Below are 19,707 nucleotides of genomic sequence, written 5' to 3'. Positions count from 1 at the left end.
ACTATCGCTAGTTTGTGCTTTTGTTTTCAAGCAAAACATTGTAACATATTACTCACCTGCGCAGTGTATGACGACATCTACGCAAAGGAAACAGGCAATCAAACATGTATCCCTCGACTTAAGCGAGGCTAACCCAAGTGGTCAGGTTCGTGCACGAATTTTGTGCGATTGAACCCATGTTAGTTGGCCGAAGAATACAACTGTCTCACGGCATTTTTCTCCTGGTAAAGAGTATCCCAAATATTTGCTACCTGTGAAGGCCGACAAGCAGCATAGCGACCTAATCATGGAATCAAACGGGAAATAGGCGCGCAGTTGAGTGGTCATGCCGAAATGTTCATCACCCCCGTAAGAAATCCGATAGCCGCCGAACTTGGAGATGCTACTGAACAGACAAAAGCTGAAGCGAATAACGACTAAAATCCACATTACCATGCACAAAAGCGTGGTAAACGGGTGGGGCTATCGGTTCTGTCACATACACCTGATGATCCGCGGTCCGGGTGAAACATTTGGTGGAGTGCGGTCGGCAGGCTTGACTACACCAGAACATTCAACAAACAAATTGGAGGAATTGAGTTTGGTGACATGCTCATGAGTGCTGATGCTTGAGGCGCATCTCAAGTGCGGCAGGACTGTTCAATAATGAACACATTGAATCGGGCTGACCAGCAGGTCACCATCAATAGCCTCAATCTAGGTCATTCGTCAGAACCCATTCTGACGATTGCTCGCTTAGGGAGTTTCGGGAGGAGGCCGCATAAACAGTCTATACTTCTGATATTCACGTCACGAGAAGCTCCCGAGCATGTTCAAAATGAAAGCAAAGTGACTGGTTCTTTCGCCATGCTTCTGATCAGCTACAACACATTTGTAGGACGATCGCACCCGCCCAAGAACGGAACTTAAATCATACCTAGTAACAAAGTTTTGTCCATCTTAATCATACTTAATTGATCAGACTAGTTCAAACAAACCTTGAATCAAACCTCTATGACAGTGAAATAATTTATCTGCAATGCCAACCACAGGACCGCTGGTTCCTCGAAATTAGTTGTTTGCCAGAGAAAAATGAACTGGTTTCAAATATGGTCAGCTGGTGGTTAGGATATCTCAACTCTAGTTAGATTGATCCAGGGGCTGAGGTGGTTCAGTGGTTAGAGCGCGAATTTACCGACCTCTGTCTCTCGACTTCCCCTGTCTAGGCTTGGGCAACCTGGCGGTTTCCCAATGCGCTTGTTTCTTTCTCGTGATATGGCAGTTAAGCACCGAAAGGTTGCTACAGCTGAACGATGGACTGGTCCAGCAACCTTAATTAAACTGAATTTGAAAACTGCTGAGAAAATATAATAAGAAAAACGTCTTGGTTGACAAGGCTTTGAATCACAGTCACTGATCAGGAAGTGGGAAAGAGGGGTACGGTGTCAGAAAGTCAGTGAAGTCAAGCGACGTTGAAAAACGGTACAGAGACACAAGAACAAAGTCCAATGATCAATACATAATCACGATAAGATTAAGAATCCGTTTCAGAGGGTTCCAGAGGATTTTTGGAATCCTCCTCCAACAACTGCTCCATCGGACGTTTGTCTTTTGTCAATCCAGGAACCGCAAGTGACACTTCTTTGGAGCGATCGGAAAAAAAGAACACATTGTCGGTTATGACGGAATTCAGTGGAGTTTTTGGGGACACGTTCAAATAGGCCGTCAATTCACAGGTGTCGGGCCGTTCGAAGCGCGCTGCATTCAACGTAGGCTCTGAGGAGCAACGTTGAAGTTTGGGTAGGGATCGATATAAGCTGTCCAGGCGTTGATAGATCTAAGAAGGGAACATCATCATCATCATCGACAGCATGACATCAGCGTTCAAAACCGATGCTTCACTGCCATACTAAGAAGGGAACGCGAATATTCAAACGTCCAAGTTGTTCAGAAAAGACAAAACCGATCTTCACTGCCATACTAAGAAGGGAACGCGAATATTCAAACGTCCAAGTTGTTCAGAAAAGACAAAAAACTAATGATAGCGACCCCGGTTTCCCAATTGTGCGACTTCACGAGTACTTGCTGAACAAATCTGTGCGACTAAAATAAACATGTAGTCGACAGATGCTGTCATCTTCACATGAATTTGGTTTCGAAAAGAGACCCAACTAAATCCAACTGAATCATTTGTTTATGATGGTCCACTTTGACTGAAGAGTTTTCATTAGCCTTATGAGTAGTGCGTTACACCTGTACAAAAATGTAGTCGATTCCGTGTGGGATGAAAAATCGACTTCACATTACATGTGGTTAATGCGAATTTAGGAAGACAGAAACGTCTCAAATACCACACCATCACTGAATACAAGCATGCAAGTCTGCGCCATAAAACCATCGCTTTTTCGCTGAAAAGGATGGCGAGGGAATAGAGTTCTGACAGTATTTTTATAACAGACTGATAAATAGTTGCCACCAAGAGAAGGAATACATTCTGCCAGAACAATCAACGAAGTCGTGCATCTTAAATACATAGCGATTATTTTATAGGCAGTCACGTGGAAGAGGTGCTTTCCTTTCCACTTCACTGTCGCTCGCGTAGCAGTGAGTGTAGCGAGCAAGCGGCATTTTCCAGTGCTTGTGTAGGGGAACCACGCTCAGAAGATGTGAAACTATGATACTTCGCGACGAAGTGTACTTACTGTTTTTGGATGAGGAAAAATAAGAATGACTCGGGAGAAACCCTTCTGTGGGTGATGTTTTGCCGAGAGAGGGTAGGGTTTAAACCTCAATACAAATTGCATTTTATCTGCTCTAAAAATGTTAACTCGCATACGCATTAGTCGGAGTTATGTGAACTAGTCAGTAGTCTAAAGCACCAACATCGACAGGAATTTGCAAACGCAACAGTTATTGAAACAAAAAACATTTCGGCTACCTGGATCGATCATTGGTGCTCAAAACAACCACTTTTGTTCATTAAGAGAGGACCCTAAAATTGAAGGACCCCAATTCATTGCGAAATAGAAGGCCAAAGAGCATTTTAACCGCAGAACCACAGACTGGTGGCAGCTGATCCTGAGCTACCTTAAAACACATTCAGAGTATACACACAGTTCCCCAAAGTTAGATGGTGAATAAATAAGTTGCAAAGATGGGGTCATGTGTAGGATGACACGGAATAAAAACGAACATAAATATGCCTCACCTGTGAGAATGCAGGTCTGTCATATCGTTCGAAACTGCAACACTCAACAGTTAGTTGAGTTAGGTCGATCGGAATATCCGACCTCACCTCGCTCATATCTGGCTTCAGAAGACCACGACCAACCAGGAACAAAATCTGGTCACGGTTGTTGAATCGACTGTAAGGTAGCTGGCCGGTGATTAGCTCGTACAGGACGATACCAAATGCATAAACATCGGACAAATTGGTGTATGGTGTATCGCCCTGCATTCGAATGACCTCAGGTGCCTGTAGGAAAAGGTAAGGGGGAAGGCGAAAAACGAGTGTCGTACGTGAATGGCGAACACAATGACACAGACTGTTTCTGATAAAACGATCCTTTTCATAAGAAAGCCACTTAAAGGAACCAGCTAAGAGCGGNGAGCGGGTTTCAGGATGAAAAAAACAACCATAGCTGGAATGCGAATGTATGATAGCGTCAAATCCATCATTTCTAAACTACTCAGTTAAAAAAAGTCTGTGTATAATTAATAAGAAAACAAACACAGCCAACGAATATCAAGTTGTAAATGATCAATAAGGACTGTCAGACGAGAAGGGGGTCGGGACCTGTCTGGCGACTTGCACTAATTTATTCTACAACAGAATTCTAAATCAGAATTGATTGGAAAAAGCTATTTACAAAGAGTTCGTACATAGTCCTGCAGTAGTTCACAGACAAAGGGACATCATTCTCAAGAAGGACAACAGAGCTGGCACCGGTCCCCACTGAGATAAACAGGCAAGACGAATTCTGTCAGAAAAGCTAAAATTGACTGCTTGTGAGATTCTATCTGCGAAGAGCACGAATGGTTGATAGAGACATTCACAGCTCGGCCTTGGACAGGAGAGATAACGTATTAGTGACACCGTCTCCAAGGGTGAGTTGATCACACTGCTGGTCAGCCACTCGCAACTGAACGTAGTAACTTTGAAATTCTACCTAGGAGGTCGTGCGCTTAAACCGCCCCTGAGATTCGAGATGTGGAGTGCTGATGATACTCAACAACGAAGAGATAGCTATACAGTGCTTCCCAGCCTTCCGGCGTTGACTGACTTCACTTATAGGACGAAAACTCGATTGGCGTTGGTAATGGTTAAGGTGATCAAGGAATTAAAATGTCACAGGATGCGACAACTTACCATCCAGAATATGGAACCCGTTGGTTGTTGAAATCCACTATTCCACCAGCCGCTTTTAACAGTGGCCAGTCCGAAATCCCCAATCTTCACAGTTCGGTCATGCAAAAAGATGTTGCTCGACTTTAAGTCTCGATGAATGATGTGTTTCGCATGTAAATAACTACCTCACGAGAAGGTAAAGAGGATGAAAGAACGGGTGAGATGACGGTACAAATATTCGGAGTACATGAATGCGATTAAGTTGAAGCCTGTGGGTGAAGGTTAGCTGTTTCATTAGACTCTTTAGTAAATCATAAAATAAAGATGCGAATAGGGAGTGTGACTAGTTGCTTGTTATAAAGCAGACAGCACACGGGAATGACTTACTCCATTCCTTGTGAAGTTTGTCGAGCAATATCAACCAATTCGGGAATGTCAAAGCGACCTTCGAGCACGTGCAGATGCTTGTAAAGACTGGAACCCTCACACCACTGTGTAACGATTGCAAGGCAGGGCTTGGAGACACAACCCATGAAAAGGAGAATGTTCGTGTGACGCGTTTTTCTGTTCGAAAGGCGAGTAAATAAAGGAATGACAACTATGAAAAGCCTGGGAACGTTCAAAGCATGCTGACCAGATAAATTGGTTCAGTGAAAGAGTTTATCGCACAACAGATGAATAAGAGTTAATCGCCGTAACGAATTGCATAATTTGGATCCGAATAGCGTGAGAGATTTCTCTAAAAGCCTCTCCACAGTGAAACTGGGCTCCGTGGGATTAGAGTTGTTGCAATTTTTAACAATATGGTCATCGCTGGTCGCGATTTTTGGAAAGAATTTTCAAAACGGTTGCATGCTTCCACAGGATATTTTATGAAAACTATCACCAATGGAATATCATAGGCATAGTCGCTCCCGTTTTGCCTTGCTATTGGTTGGGAAGAATAAACTCTAACAGCCGTGGTCAAATTTAACCTCAGATTTTATCAGCTGACTTAGGACAAATTAATGTATCCACGAGAAATTCCCTGAGCAGTTAACGGTGCAAGTTGATGATGCTAGGAATGTTCCTAAGTTGTGGGGCTACCTTTGGGAGTGTGATGCCTTGCGGTCTCACAGCACAATACAAACCAGACACAAGATTTTTTTAAAACGAAACGAGAGATGAAGGAAATTCACAGTGTATCCCCGTCGGAACAATGATTGTTCGGATCCCACCCAAGGCAGGAAGGGCAACTGACCTGAGCACATTGACTTCGTTTTTAAACGCCTCCAGTTGTTGTGGGTTGGGATTGGTGACATTCAGTTCTTTAATTGCCACATTTCCATGCCAGTAGCCCTTGAACACCGTTCCAAACGATCCAGACCCAATGCGTGGGCCCTTGGTGATTTCTGCTGTAGGTATTTCCCATTCCTCATTGGAGTCGCGGCGCTAAGCGAAGGTGAGACCGGACAGTGAAAGAAAAAAGTGCTTTAGTTGGAGCAGGGATTCCATGAGAAAACTAGAGCATTCGCAGAAAAATTCGTATAGAATAGTTAACTCTAGTAGGCACATATAAGCCGGTGGAACATTCATACGGTGACGAGAAATGATACCTGATCATATACTTTGAACGATCGCTTCAATGAAGGGATGCTATAGTTAGAGCCATACATTCAAATAATGATCCTGTCTGGGTTAATTTGGGTTACTTTTTATCGTGCCACTTAGCTACACTTTCTAGCAGCGCGTAATTGTAACCGGTTAAGCAGTAGGACAGAATAGGATAACGGGATCTGGCAGACACGCGCCAACAAAGTGCCATGTCACACGGGCCCTGGGACGTAAAACTTTATATGGCCTAGTACTGTCACGGTACATATGACCTTGAAATGCGGTCAAACGTAACTTGATAGATGGTCTATCAGCCCAATCTCCCCACATGAACGTCCAGATGACACGATGATACGGCACCGACAGATTGTACTTGCAGTTTTAGCGAATGGTATACAGTAACCCGAACGAAGTGATCCATTGGAACACGTAACGGACTCCACTTGGATGCACGCTGAGTGATATGAGAGGGCTGAAGCAGGCATCAAATTTCATTGGAGTACTCGATCCATATTCACGTGCCTGCCAGTGGTTGAACACTCCATGTGCACGGTTCAGCTAGCTTTTATCTCATCATTGATGACAGCCTGATGGTCAACCACCATACAGCTATGTAAATTTATTTGAACAAAGTTCTATAGTGAACGGGAGAACAAAAAAGGAAGAAGCCTAGTGCTAGCCTGCGACAAGCACTCCAAAGTGCCTACATGTACAACTTGATCAGATAAGGAATTGACGGCACTAACGTGACACCGGTTGGCGACCATACCTTGCAGCGTCTTTAGCCAAACACAGAGAATGTCATGTGAATATCATCTGGGGCAGTCGACAGCGCCGAAAATAGCCGAATTTGTCGCAATTTCTCACATTCTCCTCAGCCACGCCTTATTCGACTAATAGTGTGGTCATATAAGATAGTCGAAAGGGTGTAAAAAGAGGAATACGCTTCCCTGCGAAGTCGTTTATTAGCAAACAGCAACTAAGCAGCTACAAGTAATTGGACAGGAAAGTGAACGTCTCCTATAGAGGAGAATGTCGGTAGCTCAGGTAGCGTAGATGGTCGCTGGCTTGTTCGCTGAGCTGGGCAATTTGGTTGCAAACGTTTCATCACCAATCGAGGTGATATCATCAGTGCGTAGTTGTGCATAGCGGTGGGTTAGTGGTTGTGCGTGAACGTCTCTCATATTAAAAAAAACTGAACATTCTCACGCATTTTCTTGAACTCTCATTGATATTCACTGACTAGTACACAGTCGTAAACGAACACTGCAAAGCAGTTCCACAAGTTTCATAATAAACTTCACCTTCCATTCACCTTCCTTCGACACGACCAAAGACTACTCGATTGCCTCATCAGTAGTACGTACAGTAGTGCACAGGTAGTTAATAAATCGCGAGTCATCTGTGTGCTGCTAAGTCTTCCCACAATAATTCGAGTTCCCGCGTATTTCCATATAAAGGAACACAAACCTAACACAAATCTTGAGACATTTTTTTACTTACGGCCCGAGATTTCGAGGATTGCTGTTTAACGTCAGATACGCTTCCGTCAAACGCGGTTCCTGCCTCGTTGCCGCCAACGTGAACATGACCACAGGACTGACACACTCCTCCGTTGGTCACTACTGCACAAGCGGATGAGGCATCGCCAGAGGCCATGTATGGGTGTCCTAGAAAACGCGGGTGAAAAGGAGTTAAACAAGTAATAATCCGGAAACCGGATAGATAACATTAGACGCATTAGGCCCACTCTAAAAGACCGCTAGAAAAGCAGAAAAGTGGACGCAATCCAGCTGCATTATGTGGACTCGCTTCATAATTTGTGAACAGCAGACGGACACAAGAATTAACCACAATGCCCCAAAATATCTCAAGTCTCACACCCTTTAGAATTTTAAAAGCACAATTTATTCCTCTACGAAAAAGACCTTACAGATACCGAAACATCCCCTCGATGAAAATCTTGAGGGTAAAGATGATTAAGGGGAGTCGTGTCTCATGAGTCCTGTACCTGGTTAAGACAAATTAAGTGACCTGCAGATGTACCACCAACGAACTAGGTGTCGCAAAACCTTGCATACTTGAAGCTGTGACACTCTAGTGCGTCCACAGGGTGAACGTTCACAGTGCTGGTCAGCTCATGCCATCTAGGTCACAAAGGATCATGTAAGAAACTCTCTACCATACCCACATTATGCGAGATGACCCAAGTGGTTACAGCGCGAATTTACTGACCAGAAGGTTCTTGGTTCGAGACCGACCTCTCGACTTCCCCTGTCTAGGCTTGGGCAACCTGGCAGTATCCCAGCCCTCGTGCAACCTTCGGGTGGCATGGTAGTTAGGCACCGAAAAGGTGCCAAAGCCGAACGACCTACATTATGCGCAGAAAAAACGCATGCAGAGTATTTATCATCGGTAGGCGCAAATTTCTACGTCGCTTACCTCATTTGACAATTAAATTGGGGACCATCACTGACTTAGTCAAGCCGGGAAATCTGTACTGGAAATGAAAGCATACTAAAGCATGTCCACCACATGCTCCAGTCAATTGTCTCAATCTGGGTTGTTTATGTCATCATTCCGCTTGGTTGCCGTCTGCCTTTCTGGGTCATATCAAAGCTAGACACCAACCAGATAGGGTATGAATCAGAGCTTATCCGTCAAATTGAATCAGCGCGAAAGCCTGATTACCAGATCCTTCAGGCCCGTTGCAAGTAGCGTTGAGATGAAATGACTGAGTGCACTAATTCCATATTCGTCACACAAGATAACTCGATGGCTAGGCAAATTTCGACGAACGAGGGTGGGAACTCTAGTCTTTGAAAACCAACTTTCGAGATGCTACACATTTACTCGGTCATTTACTAACTTATCCATTTAACCACTTAAGTTTACAACACAGTATTCATCATAGGGTCCATGCTCGGCGAAGTGAACCGACACAGTTGTTTTAAAGTGTCTCTTGTTGACTTGCCATATGGAAGGTTTCAGTTCGGTAGAATGAAACTGAAATGTACGACGGACGTGTTTTAAGACTCGTAATTCGGAGGGAGAGGTTATCTAGCGTGACAAGAAAGCTGCATGTCTAAAATGAGCTGGTAAGAAAGTACGCGAGCGATTATCTATACATTCAACTCCAAGTGGGAACGTGCAACTCATTTTCGTACGTACACCAAAGATGAACGGTTTACTTAACAGTGTATCTAATTCAAAGCAAACTAACATATACCCGTCGATGTTGCGGGACGGTACAGCAGCAACCTGGATCGATTCCGATGAGATGTTTCACGGTCTAGTGGACTGTATCTCGTGGATGAGAAGAGAATAGCTTCAGGAATATCAGGGTATATGGTTTTGCATCCTGAACACAGGCGACAGAATCACCACCAAAAGTGACCAATGTGTTAAAATCAGATTAGTTTCGAATCGGTCGAGCAGTTCGGGCACGTCCACGCCTAGAAAGCGATGTGGCACACCAGCCAAATTAAGCAATTTATGAAAAAATCATGACATCTGTTAAGACGTGTTTGAGAGTGAGAGGTTAGTCAAACCAGCCAAATAAGTAACCTTCGACGTCACAAAGTTCAACCTAGGCAATGCACACCATAGACGAAACTTTTACTCTCAGATAAGAAGGCATCAGTTAACTGTAGTGCCATGGATTTACTCGTGTAGAGTCGGGCGTTTGAGAGAATTTAGGTCATATCACATCTTTCACAATCTTCAAGCGCTGAGGCGCTTATCCATGGAGAGTACACCCAGTAGGATGTGTTAGGTCACTATTAGTGTGGACCAGACAACGCGTACCGCTGGCAAGCCCACTGAATTCGTGTGGGCTAACTGTTCCCAGCTCGTAGCAGCCAACGGGTTAGAAAGTGGACGTCACTGTTATAAGAAATAAGGTCATTCGTCGACCTGATAGGTAGGTAGCTCAAAACAGTGATATTGTGAGGATGAGAGACATCTTTGGGAATAAGCAAAGGCTCCGCAAGTGAAATACTTGAAAATAATTATTCGGATGAGAGTCGCGGGTCGAATGCCACATCTATGAATCTTCTCAAGATCCCGCAAAACGACACAATGAAGTTCTAAAATGGTGTAGATTAACTGATGAAGTATTAACCTCAGAAATCTGATGAAGTTGGAAAGCGGTTGGAAGTTGTAAAACCGCGAACGGTAACAATAAAAGTCGCTAGGCGTGTGAACCGTCACAAGTTGCTGGTAGGATAGTTCTATTTTCAAAGAACTTTCACGAGTTATCGGGCCCAAAAGAAATTTCATTTACATCGAGCTACAGGTGACATTAGTCATAAAAGTACGAGCACAGTGTAGGTACTCGGTGTAGTTCCTCTCTGGAGTCATCCACCAAGTGAATTCTACGGGTCGGTCATAAAAATAACCGTAAGCTTATAAAAAGGGGATAACTTGGCTTTGTCTCAGACTGGCATCAGCCCGTATGTATACACCCGGGTAAGCTCGTTTTTCATAGGGGAGGGGATAGGGAAATGGCATTTGGGAAATAGGGAAATGGTATTCGAAAAAGGGACAAGTATGCTAGTCATAACCCTAAAATTCTGCTTCCGCACATAACAGAAACTCCGCAGTATAGACATGGACGGCGCGACAGCTGCCTTAAGGGGGAGACGATTGTGTTTGCTAGGAAAAGTGACCATACGTTTGTAAACGACGTCGCTGAGGCGCGTACCGGACTGGATTATTGGAAAGTGGACCATTTTTAAGCATGAGGAGACCATATCGGAAGCTTATGACATAAACAACTTCAGGCAGTGCTTCCTAAAGCCCTTTTTAGAACGTTAGTAAAAAATATTCTTCACTCATCGGGCTGGGAAAAAAACCTGGAAAGTTTACCGAGAAAATTTATGCCCGATGGATCATGACCAAGGAGTAGGGTTGCCGCCATCAGTACCGCAAACAGATAAAAGTAGCCGAAAGGACGTATGGGAAAATAAAACCAACCGAAATCCCCAGAAGCTCAAATAGCTCCACAGGAGGTGCATACTAGACACACGGTTGTTCAGTTCAAACGATGTAGATAACCTTATTGCCGATGAGATGGATGAAGAAAGACAAACGCACTCCCTACTTTGTTGTCTTCGTAACACAAATCGGTGGCTTGAGCATTGTTTTGATTTGTTATTCAACTCTGAGAAATCTACGTCAAGATCAGATATCGTTCAAAGAGTTTCGTGCCACCAACGGAAACCGAGAAGATAAAGCTTTCGTGGTCTTTAATAGGAAGTATACTTTTTTGGATAGAGAAGGGGGTACGAGAGCAATAAAGTAAAAATACGACTGACGTAATACTCGTAGTCAACTTTCGAACCGCGGCCGCAGCGGTTAATAAAGCCAATGATGGAGCTTAAAATAGTGCCCAGAGTGAGTCGCGAGCTTGGAACCCAAACGTTCCTGACTAGAATCCACTGATTGTTCTCACATTACCGGGTCTACAAGATGGCAGTACCTCAACTCACGTCAATCCTACGGGTTATATGTTAGCTCCTTTTTATTGCTCACATGAGATCCATAGTTAGATGAGAACCTAATGGCCCGGAAGTGAGCCAGAGATGGATGCAGACGTAACTTACCTATTGCACTGCATTCAATCTGTTGCTGCGATCGTTGTGCGTCACGCTGAAAATATGAACAAAATGGGAGATAGTGAGTAAATGAAACGGCGAATCATGATCCAGAACCGACATGCAACTTCCCTTCACCAAAAAGTGAGTGAAACGGAAAGCACACGATGAAAATGAACTGAAACTGTAGCGGGGATACCGCTTCGCATACACGCCCACCGCGTTAGTTGTTGAAAGCTATTAGTAGCTCATTATGTGTGCATTTACATGCACCATACTAATGCTTAGCTACCCTCAACTCAGACGTTGGAAATCCAATGCAAGACGGGTTTACTGTTACCAACAAGAACAGAACAGTTTGCCGGCCCTTCTTGGTTTGGCAGTGTCGGCCGACCCAGTCATACAGCAAACAATGACTGAAGAGATGAAACGACTTTATGGAATTGGGTTGAGATGCAGTAAGTTCTGAACGGAATGCAGGCGGAGCGAATATGATAATGGTCAGTCACCGAGTGCTCAAAACTCGATTTGGAGGCCCGATTATGTCAAACGCGGACAGGCTTCCTATTACTGAGCTATTATTTTGAGTAACAATAACAATAATTGTATATTATTATTAATGGCGGCCAGGCCCAAACGTTGAGTGTGTGATTTATCTCCCAACCCGTCTTTCTTCTTCGGGAGAAGATGGCATTTCCACTTTCATCAATAAATGTTGGTCATTTGCGGGGTGCATTTTACTGTTCTCACATTCGGCTTAAATGTGATACTATTTAGGTATCCGGCTGTTCAGTAGAATCAAGAAGACTCACTACGTCACAAATCCAAGTTATTTATAGTTACGACTTTACCTCAGTGAATTCGACCAGTAAGGATATCCGCATGTCATCCGTGGGGCTGAAGACTAGTTCCAGTTAGTTAGGTGTAAAAAATTAGCTCATTTACGGCCAATCGTGTCGGCGAGAATGCGCCATATTGTTACTTCATACTGACTGATTAAGATCAGAGTGGATGAGCCAACTACAGTGCATAGAATGAATCCAAAAGCATCACCCTGCCACCAGCCCACCACCATAGGAACACAGTCTGGTGCCTTCGAATGGTCCATTCCCAACACCCAACAGCTCACCGGAAAACAGCAAGAATGAACTCGGCGCACGACTGGTGCAGTAAGGGAGGTGCAACAAGTTACCACTGTTGTTAAAAGAGGCGGTAGCTGAGGAAATGTGGGTTTGATCATCGTGGTCGGCACGTGCAAAGAACACGAGTCTGTGGAGGTGCTTGAAATACGTCGTTTAGGACTGGTGGTATTAGACGACAGACAGAAGTGAGGTCGCTCAGTACACGTCGATTGTGACCAACAACCTGTCACTGGGTGCGTACTAGCCATCGTACGGAAGTAAGATGGCGATGGTACGGTTGACCAGTTTATGGATTCCTTTGGCTCGTGGAGAATAAGTTTTAAGGGTCTTCTGACAGTTTTGGGATTTCTTGAAGAGGTTTTTGAAAACAACTCGCGTGTATGGGGCACAAACTCCCTGCTTGGTACTGTTAACGTATGAGGACCGTAATTTTCAGCCATGCTTGTTGTGGGTTTTGCCGGCAAACATAGCTGAGTGAACAATTCCGAATCCATGGGGATTTCTTTAGCACTCTGACAACGCCGGCAACACAGCGGTACGTGATGTTCCGTTGATGGTGGCAACAAACGTTGTGTTGGGTCAGAAGAGCCGGAAGCTGAAGAGCTACGGTGAACTGGGGATCCAACAGCAAGGTCATCTGGAGTCGTGTCAGTTTTTCGATGTTGATGCGTCATAAACAGATGCATGGTCACGCTCCCCGTACACTTCCCAATAGGTTTGGAAAACTTCTTTTGAGTGTACCAGGTCAAATTTTCGGATCCAGCATTATAACACGTTGTACGACGATCAGGAGTTAACGGATGGACATGTGACTGATTACTATTAGTTGATGGACAGGTCCAAGGTGTTAGCTCAGGCATACTCCAATACACGCTGCAGAAGTTTAGTGGATCAGTGCCAGTTGCGAAATCCAGAGGACCACCAACTAAGCGGTCCAGCTTGGGAAACGAGAGGTGTGATATGCGAAAGCCACAGGAATTACTCTTCCGAATCCAGTGTGATGTCAACCGCTCGTAGCTGTTCTTTCTAGCGCCTAAGGTTTGGTTCAAGTGAGATAAAGCAGGCTGCGACTTGTGCAAGTCAGGGAAACAGTTGGAGAAAAGTGTCGAAAATAACTTGGGGCGACACCTCGGGATGTGTTTTCGGTGATTCTGTTCGTCGGCACCACGAGAGTTAGAACTGGGACGGAATTTCTTAGTACGCACACATAAACGCAGACGACCAGAAGTACGTGGCAACCCACGATTAAAAGTGGACTGGTAAGCAAACGCACGCAGATGCCGCTCCGAAAAATGTGTAATATCCAGGGTTCTACCGTGATTTGGTGAACGACAGCTAACAGACTGCATCAAGTTCAAATCAACAAGTGAGAGAAATTTTGGTGCACATCTACCCGGAAACCAACAAAAAACAAAAAAGGGGTAGCGAAAAGGGAGAAAGGAGATGAATTTCGTTAAGATAAACAGATAACGGTGCACAATAAACACTGACAAAAAACTACTGGCTACAAATGACTAAAACGGCAAATACCTTGCCAAAAGAGTTAATGGCGTAAGGAGACCCTGCTGGAGGAGGAACCACATTGTTCGAGACGTTTGGAGTAGAGGAAGACCGTTCCCTGCTGGTTGGGGTTAGATACTGGCGAGACTGGTGCTCGTGAGGTGTGACGAAGCCGGCATGCAGATAGGCGTCCGCCATACTGCCTCCTGGCAGACGCACCGTGGCGTCGCCCGGAGTGTTTCGATATCGCTTGTAGGCACCATGAGGTAGGGTCGCGAGGGTTTTGGGGGTTAGCCAGTTGGATCCAACAGAACCGGACGAAGTGGTCGGCAAACTAACGTAGTAGGCAAAGTTTGATCGACCATGAAATATCAGGTAACCGGAAAAAGACGAGGGTATGATGGGCACAAATCAACCCCAAAGGATGAATTTATGCTATCAATCGTACCCAAAACCAACGGCGTCCTCAGGTGATTACTGTGGGGTTTTCCGAACACGTATGAATTGTAAAGTCTCGAGAAAACAAAAATTATATGCTGTCAGGGCAATGATACCTAGAATCTAACGATAGACGCTGTGTACCAGAGGAGGTGCAGACCACAGTTAGATGGTGCTTCCACTATCCCAATACACTCCGTTAGACTCTACTTATCATACATGACCGGCAAGCGAAAAAAATGCTATGAGAGAAAACAGCCCTTGTAGTGGACTGAGGGTTTTTAAACGAAAGTACTGAACCGGATACCATCAGGTAGTACAGGATTTCCCCTAAAATCACGCTGGAATTCATAAGCGCATGGCATCGCGAGAAACTAAGCTGCGCGTCCGTCGCCTGAGTTGTGTATGCTGTCCAGAGAGGGAAACCGTGAGTATTATTTCTCAGCAAGAAAAGAACATCCTCGCAGTATTACCCTGTTTATCGGCACAAATCAACTAATCTTCGTGGAAAGAAATCTCAAAATTAACCATGCTCTCATTTACATCCATTTAGAGCACGATCTCACCTCAAACACACGACAACAAGACGGGATCGTCATTCCCGAGTCGGAACAAATTGCGGAGGAACATTTTGTGAGGGACCAAGTCCCGGAAGAATTCGATTGCTCGAGGCATATTCCTTATCCAAACGTATTATGAATGACCTGATCAGAAAACGCCAATTGGTAGGATAGAGATCAAACACTAATGTTTCAAGTCAAGAACGACATGAAAATCGTAACCGGAGGCCTTAATATGGTCCGCAGTGGTTGTTTTGGGATATCCGTTTGATTGAATCATCCCCCGTTGTTCTAAGAACTCGCCCTAAGGATCTGCTACCTGCATTACCTCTGGCGGAGTTACTTTAACTAAAATGAAGCGCTTCGGTTGGGTGATCAGGCAAGCAGTAGCCTGTCTGAAAAGTTGGCTGAAAGAATCCAAACTACGCAGGCGTGACGTTTCCAGTGTGATCAGTGAAGATGGTATAACTACAGAAACTGATTTGAGAGCTGGCAGTTTATTGGGGAATTAGTAGACGGAACGAGTGAGGAGCGTCCCGCCATCATCCAGAGTGCATGGAATAGATGGATAGTCAGTGACTTCATGAGGTTTCCATGGCTAACACTACCACGTCAAGTCCCGCCAACACAAGCTATAGACACCACGTTGAAAAATTGCGAGCGATTCTGGGGGATTTATCAACCAAAAAGCCACCGTCCAGCTAGTTCACCGAGGTGAGAGGCCCTTGGGCAGTAAAAAAGAAAATTAAAAGATTCAGTGACCTAGATAAATGAAACGACTCACTGAAATGCAACCGTGCAATCATGCTATCTTGCCTGAGAGAATGTAAATGTTTTCCGGGAAAACGTCAAACTCACTGTCGCGCACCAGGTAGATCACTACTGTAGAAAACTTCGTCTTCCAACACGGCGAGGCAAGTCATATCAGCTCGAGGAAGGCAGCGCTGATGATACACCGCACCACAACCTTTGCAAATAATACCTAGAATATGGTACGTGAATGAGCCTGGTCCAAAACGAGAGGAACCTTACCGTGAAGTATGAACTTGTGGCAGAGATTGCAGTGTGCCTTGTCAAAAAAGGTTTTCCGCTGAAATTGATGTTCCGAGCGCTTTACACTGCCTCTGGCAAAATCCACAATTAAATCCTCTCCGGCAAGTGCGATCTGGACGGCGTCATCCTCCCAGGATACAGGTAAACTAGGGCGGAAAATAAACAAATTAAATAAATAAATAAATAAATAAATAAATAAATAAATAAATAAATATAGAGAATAATCAATGTACAGTGCAGAACGTACCCTGAACGAAGTCGATTGACTACCAGTTGCTGAAGTTGCAGCCCTCTGTGGGAGAGTTTTTTTCCCAAAGCGTGTTGAATTTGCTGTCCAGGTTTTACTTCGACTAAGGTGAACTGATTGTTGGGTAGATGAGCTCGAAGCCGTAGTTTGTTCGTCTGCTGTCCGTGGGGAGGATAGTTCGAAGTAACTGGTGGCAGAATGACCTGTGGAATGTTCGGTGCGTTTGTACCCAAAGGCTGATTGGACTTTGAACTTCCGGTTGAAAGGTACTGGTCAATTCTGGACTTGAGTTCCTCTAACTCCCAAGAATATTTTTCAATGACAGCCTGGATACTGTTGATGTCGTTGGAAAGCTCATCATATTCTTTGGTAATCAAGCCGAAACAGTCCTCTTGCCTGTTGATGAAATCAACTAGCTGACAGGTTTTCATTTGCAAGGCCTTGTTGACGAGGTTGAAGCCTTTAATCTGAAAATAAATTCCACTGTGGGTTGAGGAGGGGATCACGCGTTTTTTTGCCGCGAAAAAGTGTGAAAGGTCAGAAGTGAAGCGGACGCTCTTCTAAGTTGTAGTAAATGGCTAAGTTTGGACAACAACTGCCCCCCAAAAGCAAACGTAACTATTTCGCGGGTGCGGCTAGCTTCTCCACTCCCGATTTCTATTGAGATCGGGAGGAAAACACCTAGAAGCAATCTTGTCCTAAAACACATACTAAGCGTCGGAGTACTTTCGACATCTATCTCCCGGGGCAAGCACACCGCTAACTAATCCGAAAACCAGTTTCTGCACCAAGAACGAACCATCAAAAACTTAAGTGTATCAGCTACTTAATACTAAAAGACTGGCATAGAGTTCGCTGCTGCTTCACGTGTTAGTTAATTGCTCATTCACCTAGTAAAGACCCAGGGCCAACACAGGCTCAACTATGGACAACTTTTTACATTCTAGCCAATCCAGTATCAACCAACGTGATTCATTCATATGCTGTTCGAAAGGGAGATGCTACATTTTATGGGCGGTAGGCGGCAGATGCAAGAATCTGAAGAAAAAGCATAAAACAAGGATCATCAGAGAACATTATACTACGAAACCCGCGTAAAGCTGTACTTCACCTCACATACAAACACTGCAGTAAGAAGGGAATTTTGGATCTGTAAGTTGTCTTTTTGAAAAATCACAATAGGTATGCACCAGTATTTAATGCCGGCGCATTCCTGTAGATGATTGTGACGCACCTATCTAAGTTTGGGTAACTTGTTAGTATCTTAGATTCATGCTCCCTTCGGACTGCATGACAGCCGTGCACAGTAGCATTGTAACTAAAAAATACGGCATGCATATAATTTGGTTCGACTCATCGTGGAACTTCACTTCAACCGGCACAGATCCAAACCCACCAATCAATGTTGGCACGATTGGGGCCTTGGCTCATATGTCTAGGAAAGTATTTCATATGAGCTGCCATAACAGGGAAAACGTGCCGATAAAATGTAACTCCAAAGGAGCATTTGTCAGTTTTGGTATACTATCAATTAAGCTCAACATTTATTATTTTATTTTTTATCTGTAACACCCTTTCATTGCATAGCTGCCACGCCGCCAGGAGGAAGCATGAGGGCTGGGATACTGCTAGGTTGCCGAAGCCTAGACAGAAGCAATCGAGATGCCAGGGTTGGGTTCGAACCAGGAACCTTCCAGTCAGTAAGTAAGCACCTAAACCACTTATCATTCCGAGGTCATTTTAACACCGTGAACAGTAACTTCGTTCGGATAAGCCAAGACTCATCTTCAATACCAAACAACTCCCATTCGCGATCCACCCAGCCATCTTTCGTTTTCCACCGTGGTAAATGCCCCTCTCGAATTTGTGGCATGCTGTAACCCCGATGACACCACCATCACAAAATGTACATTTGATATATGACACCAGTGTCAGATTTTGCACTTTCCACTTTGTGTAAGTCAACTAGGTCCCATAAGTAGTGCAACTGTACTTTTCGACGCTATTAACCGAAAGCATCAGAACGACCTCAAAACTCCTCTTCACGTGACTCATTAGGCTACGGGAAACTATCCCTAATACAAATGCAATTTTCAAATCACTACGCTAATGTTACTGCGCACAAACTTGCGCTAGAGTAGAAAATAAGGCAAATGGAAACCCAGGGAATACGTCTATCTGAGGAGCCCCAAGAGGGGCGAAACCGGGAGGGGACTGTTGAAGAACTTTAAGTAACCTCAGGGGTGGTGTGTTAAGTTAGAAAAGCATACTGCGATATACTGAACACCATACCAACTTAAGTGAAACGGCTTTCGGGCAGTACATTCAGTTGGAAAATACCACAAAATAAAGGTTCAGTGGAGTCGTTAACAACAAAGCGACTTGCAAATGAGCGCATTTCGTTAATTGGTCTAGAAACGTCTATGAATTGGTGCTATCAGATCCGGTAATCGATGTAATGCTATAAGATCTTGTATTCACATCAAAGGAAGCAACGCAGTCAATCCTTAAGCGTCAGAACGAACTAAAAAGTAAGCCTGAAGTCGGATGCAAACCAGCTATTACTCGAAGCTTTACCCATACTGATGGGTGGACAGGAAGGATAACTAGAACAGCAGCGTGCAAGTAGTGGTGCAGCAGAAAATATATCAATTGCGCCAACGACCCTTACAAAATTTTTTCCTGTGCCCAGCAGGGCTTTTTGAGCGTAATACCCCGCACGAAGGTGAATGCAGTAACAAATAACGGTTAACTCAATGTAATCCTCACCCACGATATTGAAACCCCACAAGCTGGAAAAGATTATGCGTAGAACCACAACAAAAACGACAATGCTTACTTTGCTATCTAGCAGACTGCAGCGTTGCTGCAGAATGGCGAAGAGAGCTTCACTACTTTCAGCCATGGTTGGGACGAACTTCCGTAGTTTACATCACCAAAGCGGCGAAACATTTAGGGAGAGGACCAGCAAATGGTAAACGTTCTGAAAAGTCGAAGGTAAAGTGATACTACGAGAAGGCCACAATGTACATGAAATCAAAAGACGGGACGGTAAACAAATGCCCGCGGGGTATCCGACATCAAACAGTGCCATAAAAGGGAATTGGGCATCAAACATAAAATAAATCTAAAAGCTGTGGTGGCAGTACTGTTTACGGCTACTAACTGTAACGGCAGAAGTTGGCACTGGTGCCTATGACAAAACAGTTGACAGCTCAAGAGACCAAGCATCTTTGAAAACAGTCGAACA

At 44.4% G+C, this 19,707-nt stretch overlaps 2 protein-coding genes across 2 annotated transcripts in view; both read right to left on the bottom strand.

The window, feature by feature from the left end:
- Positions 1 to 77, bottom strand: part of T265_04190 (hypothetical protein) — a gene marked incomplete at both ends in the record, with an annotated part of 43,746 nt that extends 43,669 nt beyond the window's left edge. Inside the window, one exon of the mRNA XM_009168872.1 lies at positions 57 to 77. Coding sequence (XP_009167136.1) covers positions 57 to 77 — 21 coding nt within the window. The remainder of the gene's footprint in view (positions 1 to 56) is intronic.
- Positions 78 to 1,333: 1,256 nt separating this feature from the next.
- T265_04189 (hypothetical protein) lies at positions 1,334 to 19,439 on the bottom strand (the record flags this gene model as incomplete). The annotated part of the gene is made up of 12 exons (XM_009168871.1): positions 1,334 to 1,816; positions 3,188 to 3,454; positions 4,349 to 4,508; positions 4,715 to 4,891; positions 5,568 to 5,758; positions 7,424 to 7,590; positions 11,527 to 11,572; positions 14,190 to 14,493; positions 16,016 to 16,139; positions 16,190 to 16,356; positions 16,458 to 16,924; positions 19,297 to 19,439. The coding sequence occupies 12 exons, from the start codon at positions 19,360 to 19,362 to the stop codon at positions 1,514 to 1,516; spliced, it is 2,439 nt and encodes an 812-aa protein (XP_009167135.1).
- Between the last annotated feature and the right edge of the window lie 268 nt (positions 19,440 to 19,707).

This window comes from Opisthorchis viverrini, assembly GCF_000715545.1.
Source record: "Opisthorchis viverrini unplaced genomic scaffold opera_v5_66, whole genome shotgun sequence".
NCBI lineage: Eukaryota > Metazoa > Platyhelminthes > Trematoda > Opisthorchiida > Opisthorchiidae > Opisthorchis > Opisthorchis viverrini.
The sequence above is the reverse complement of the archived record's forward strand: the minus strand, read 5'-3'. Positions and strand labels throughout refer to the sequence as shown.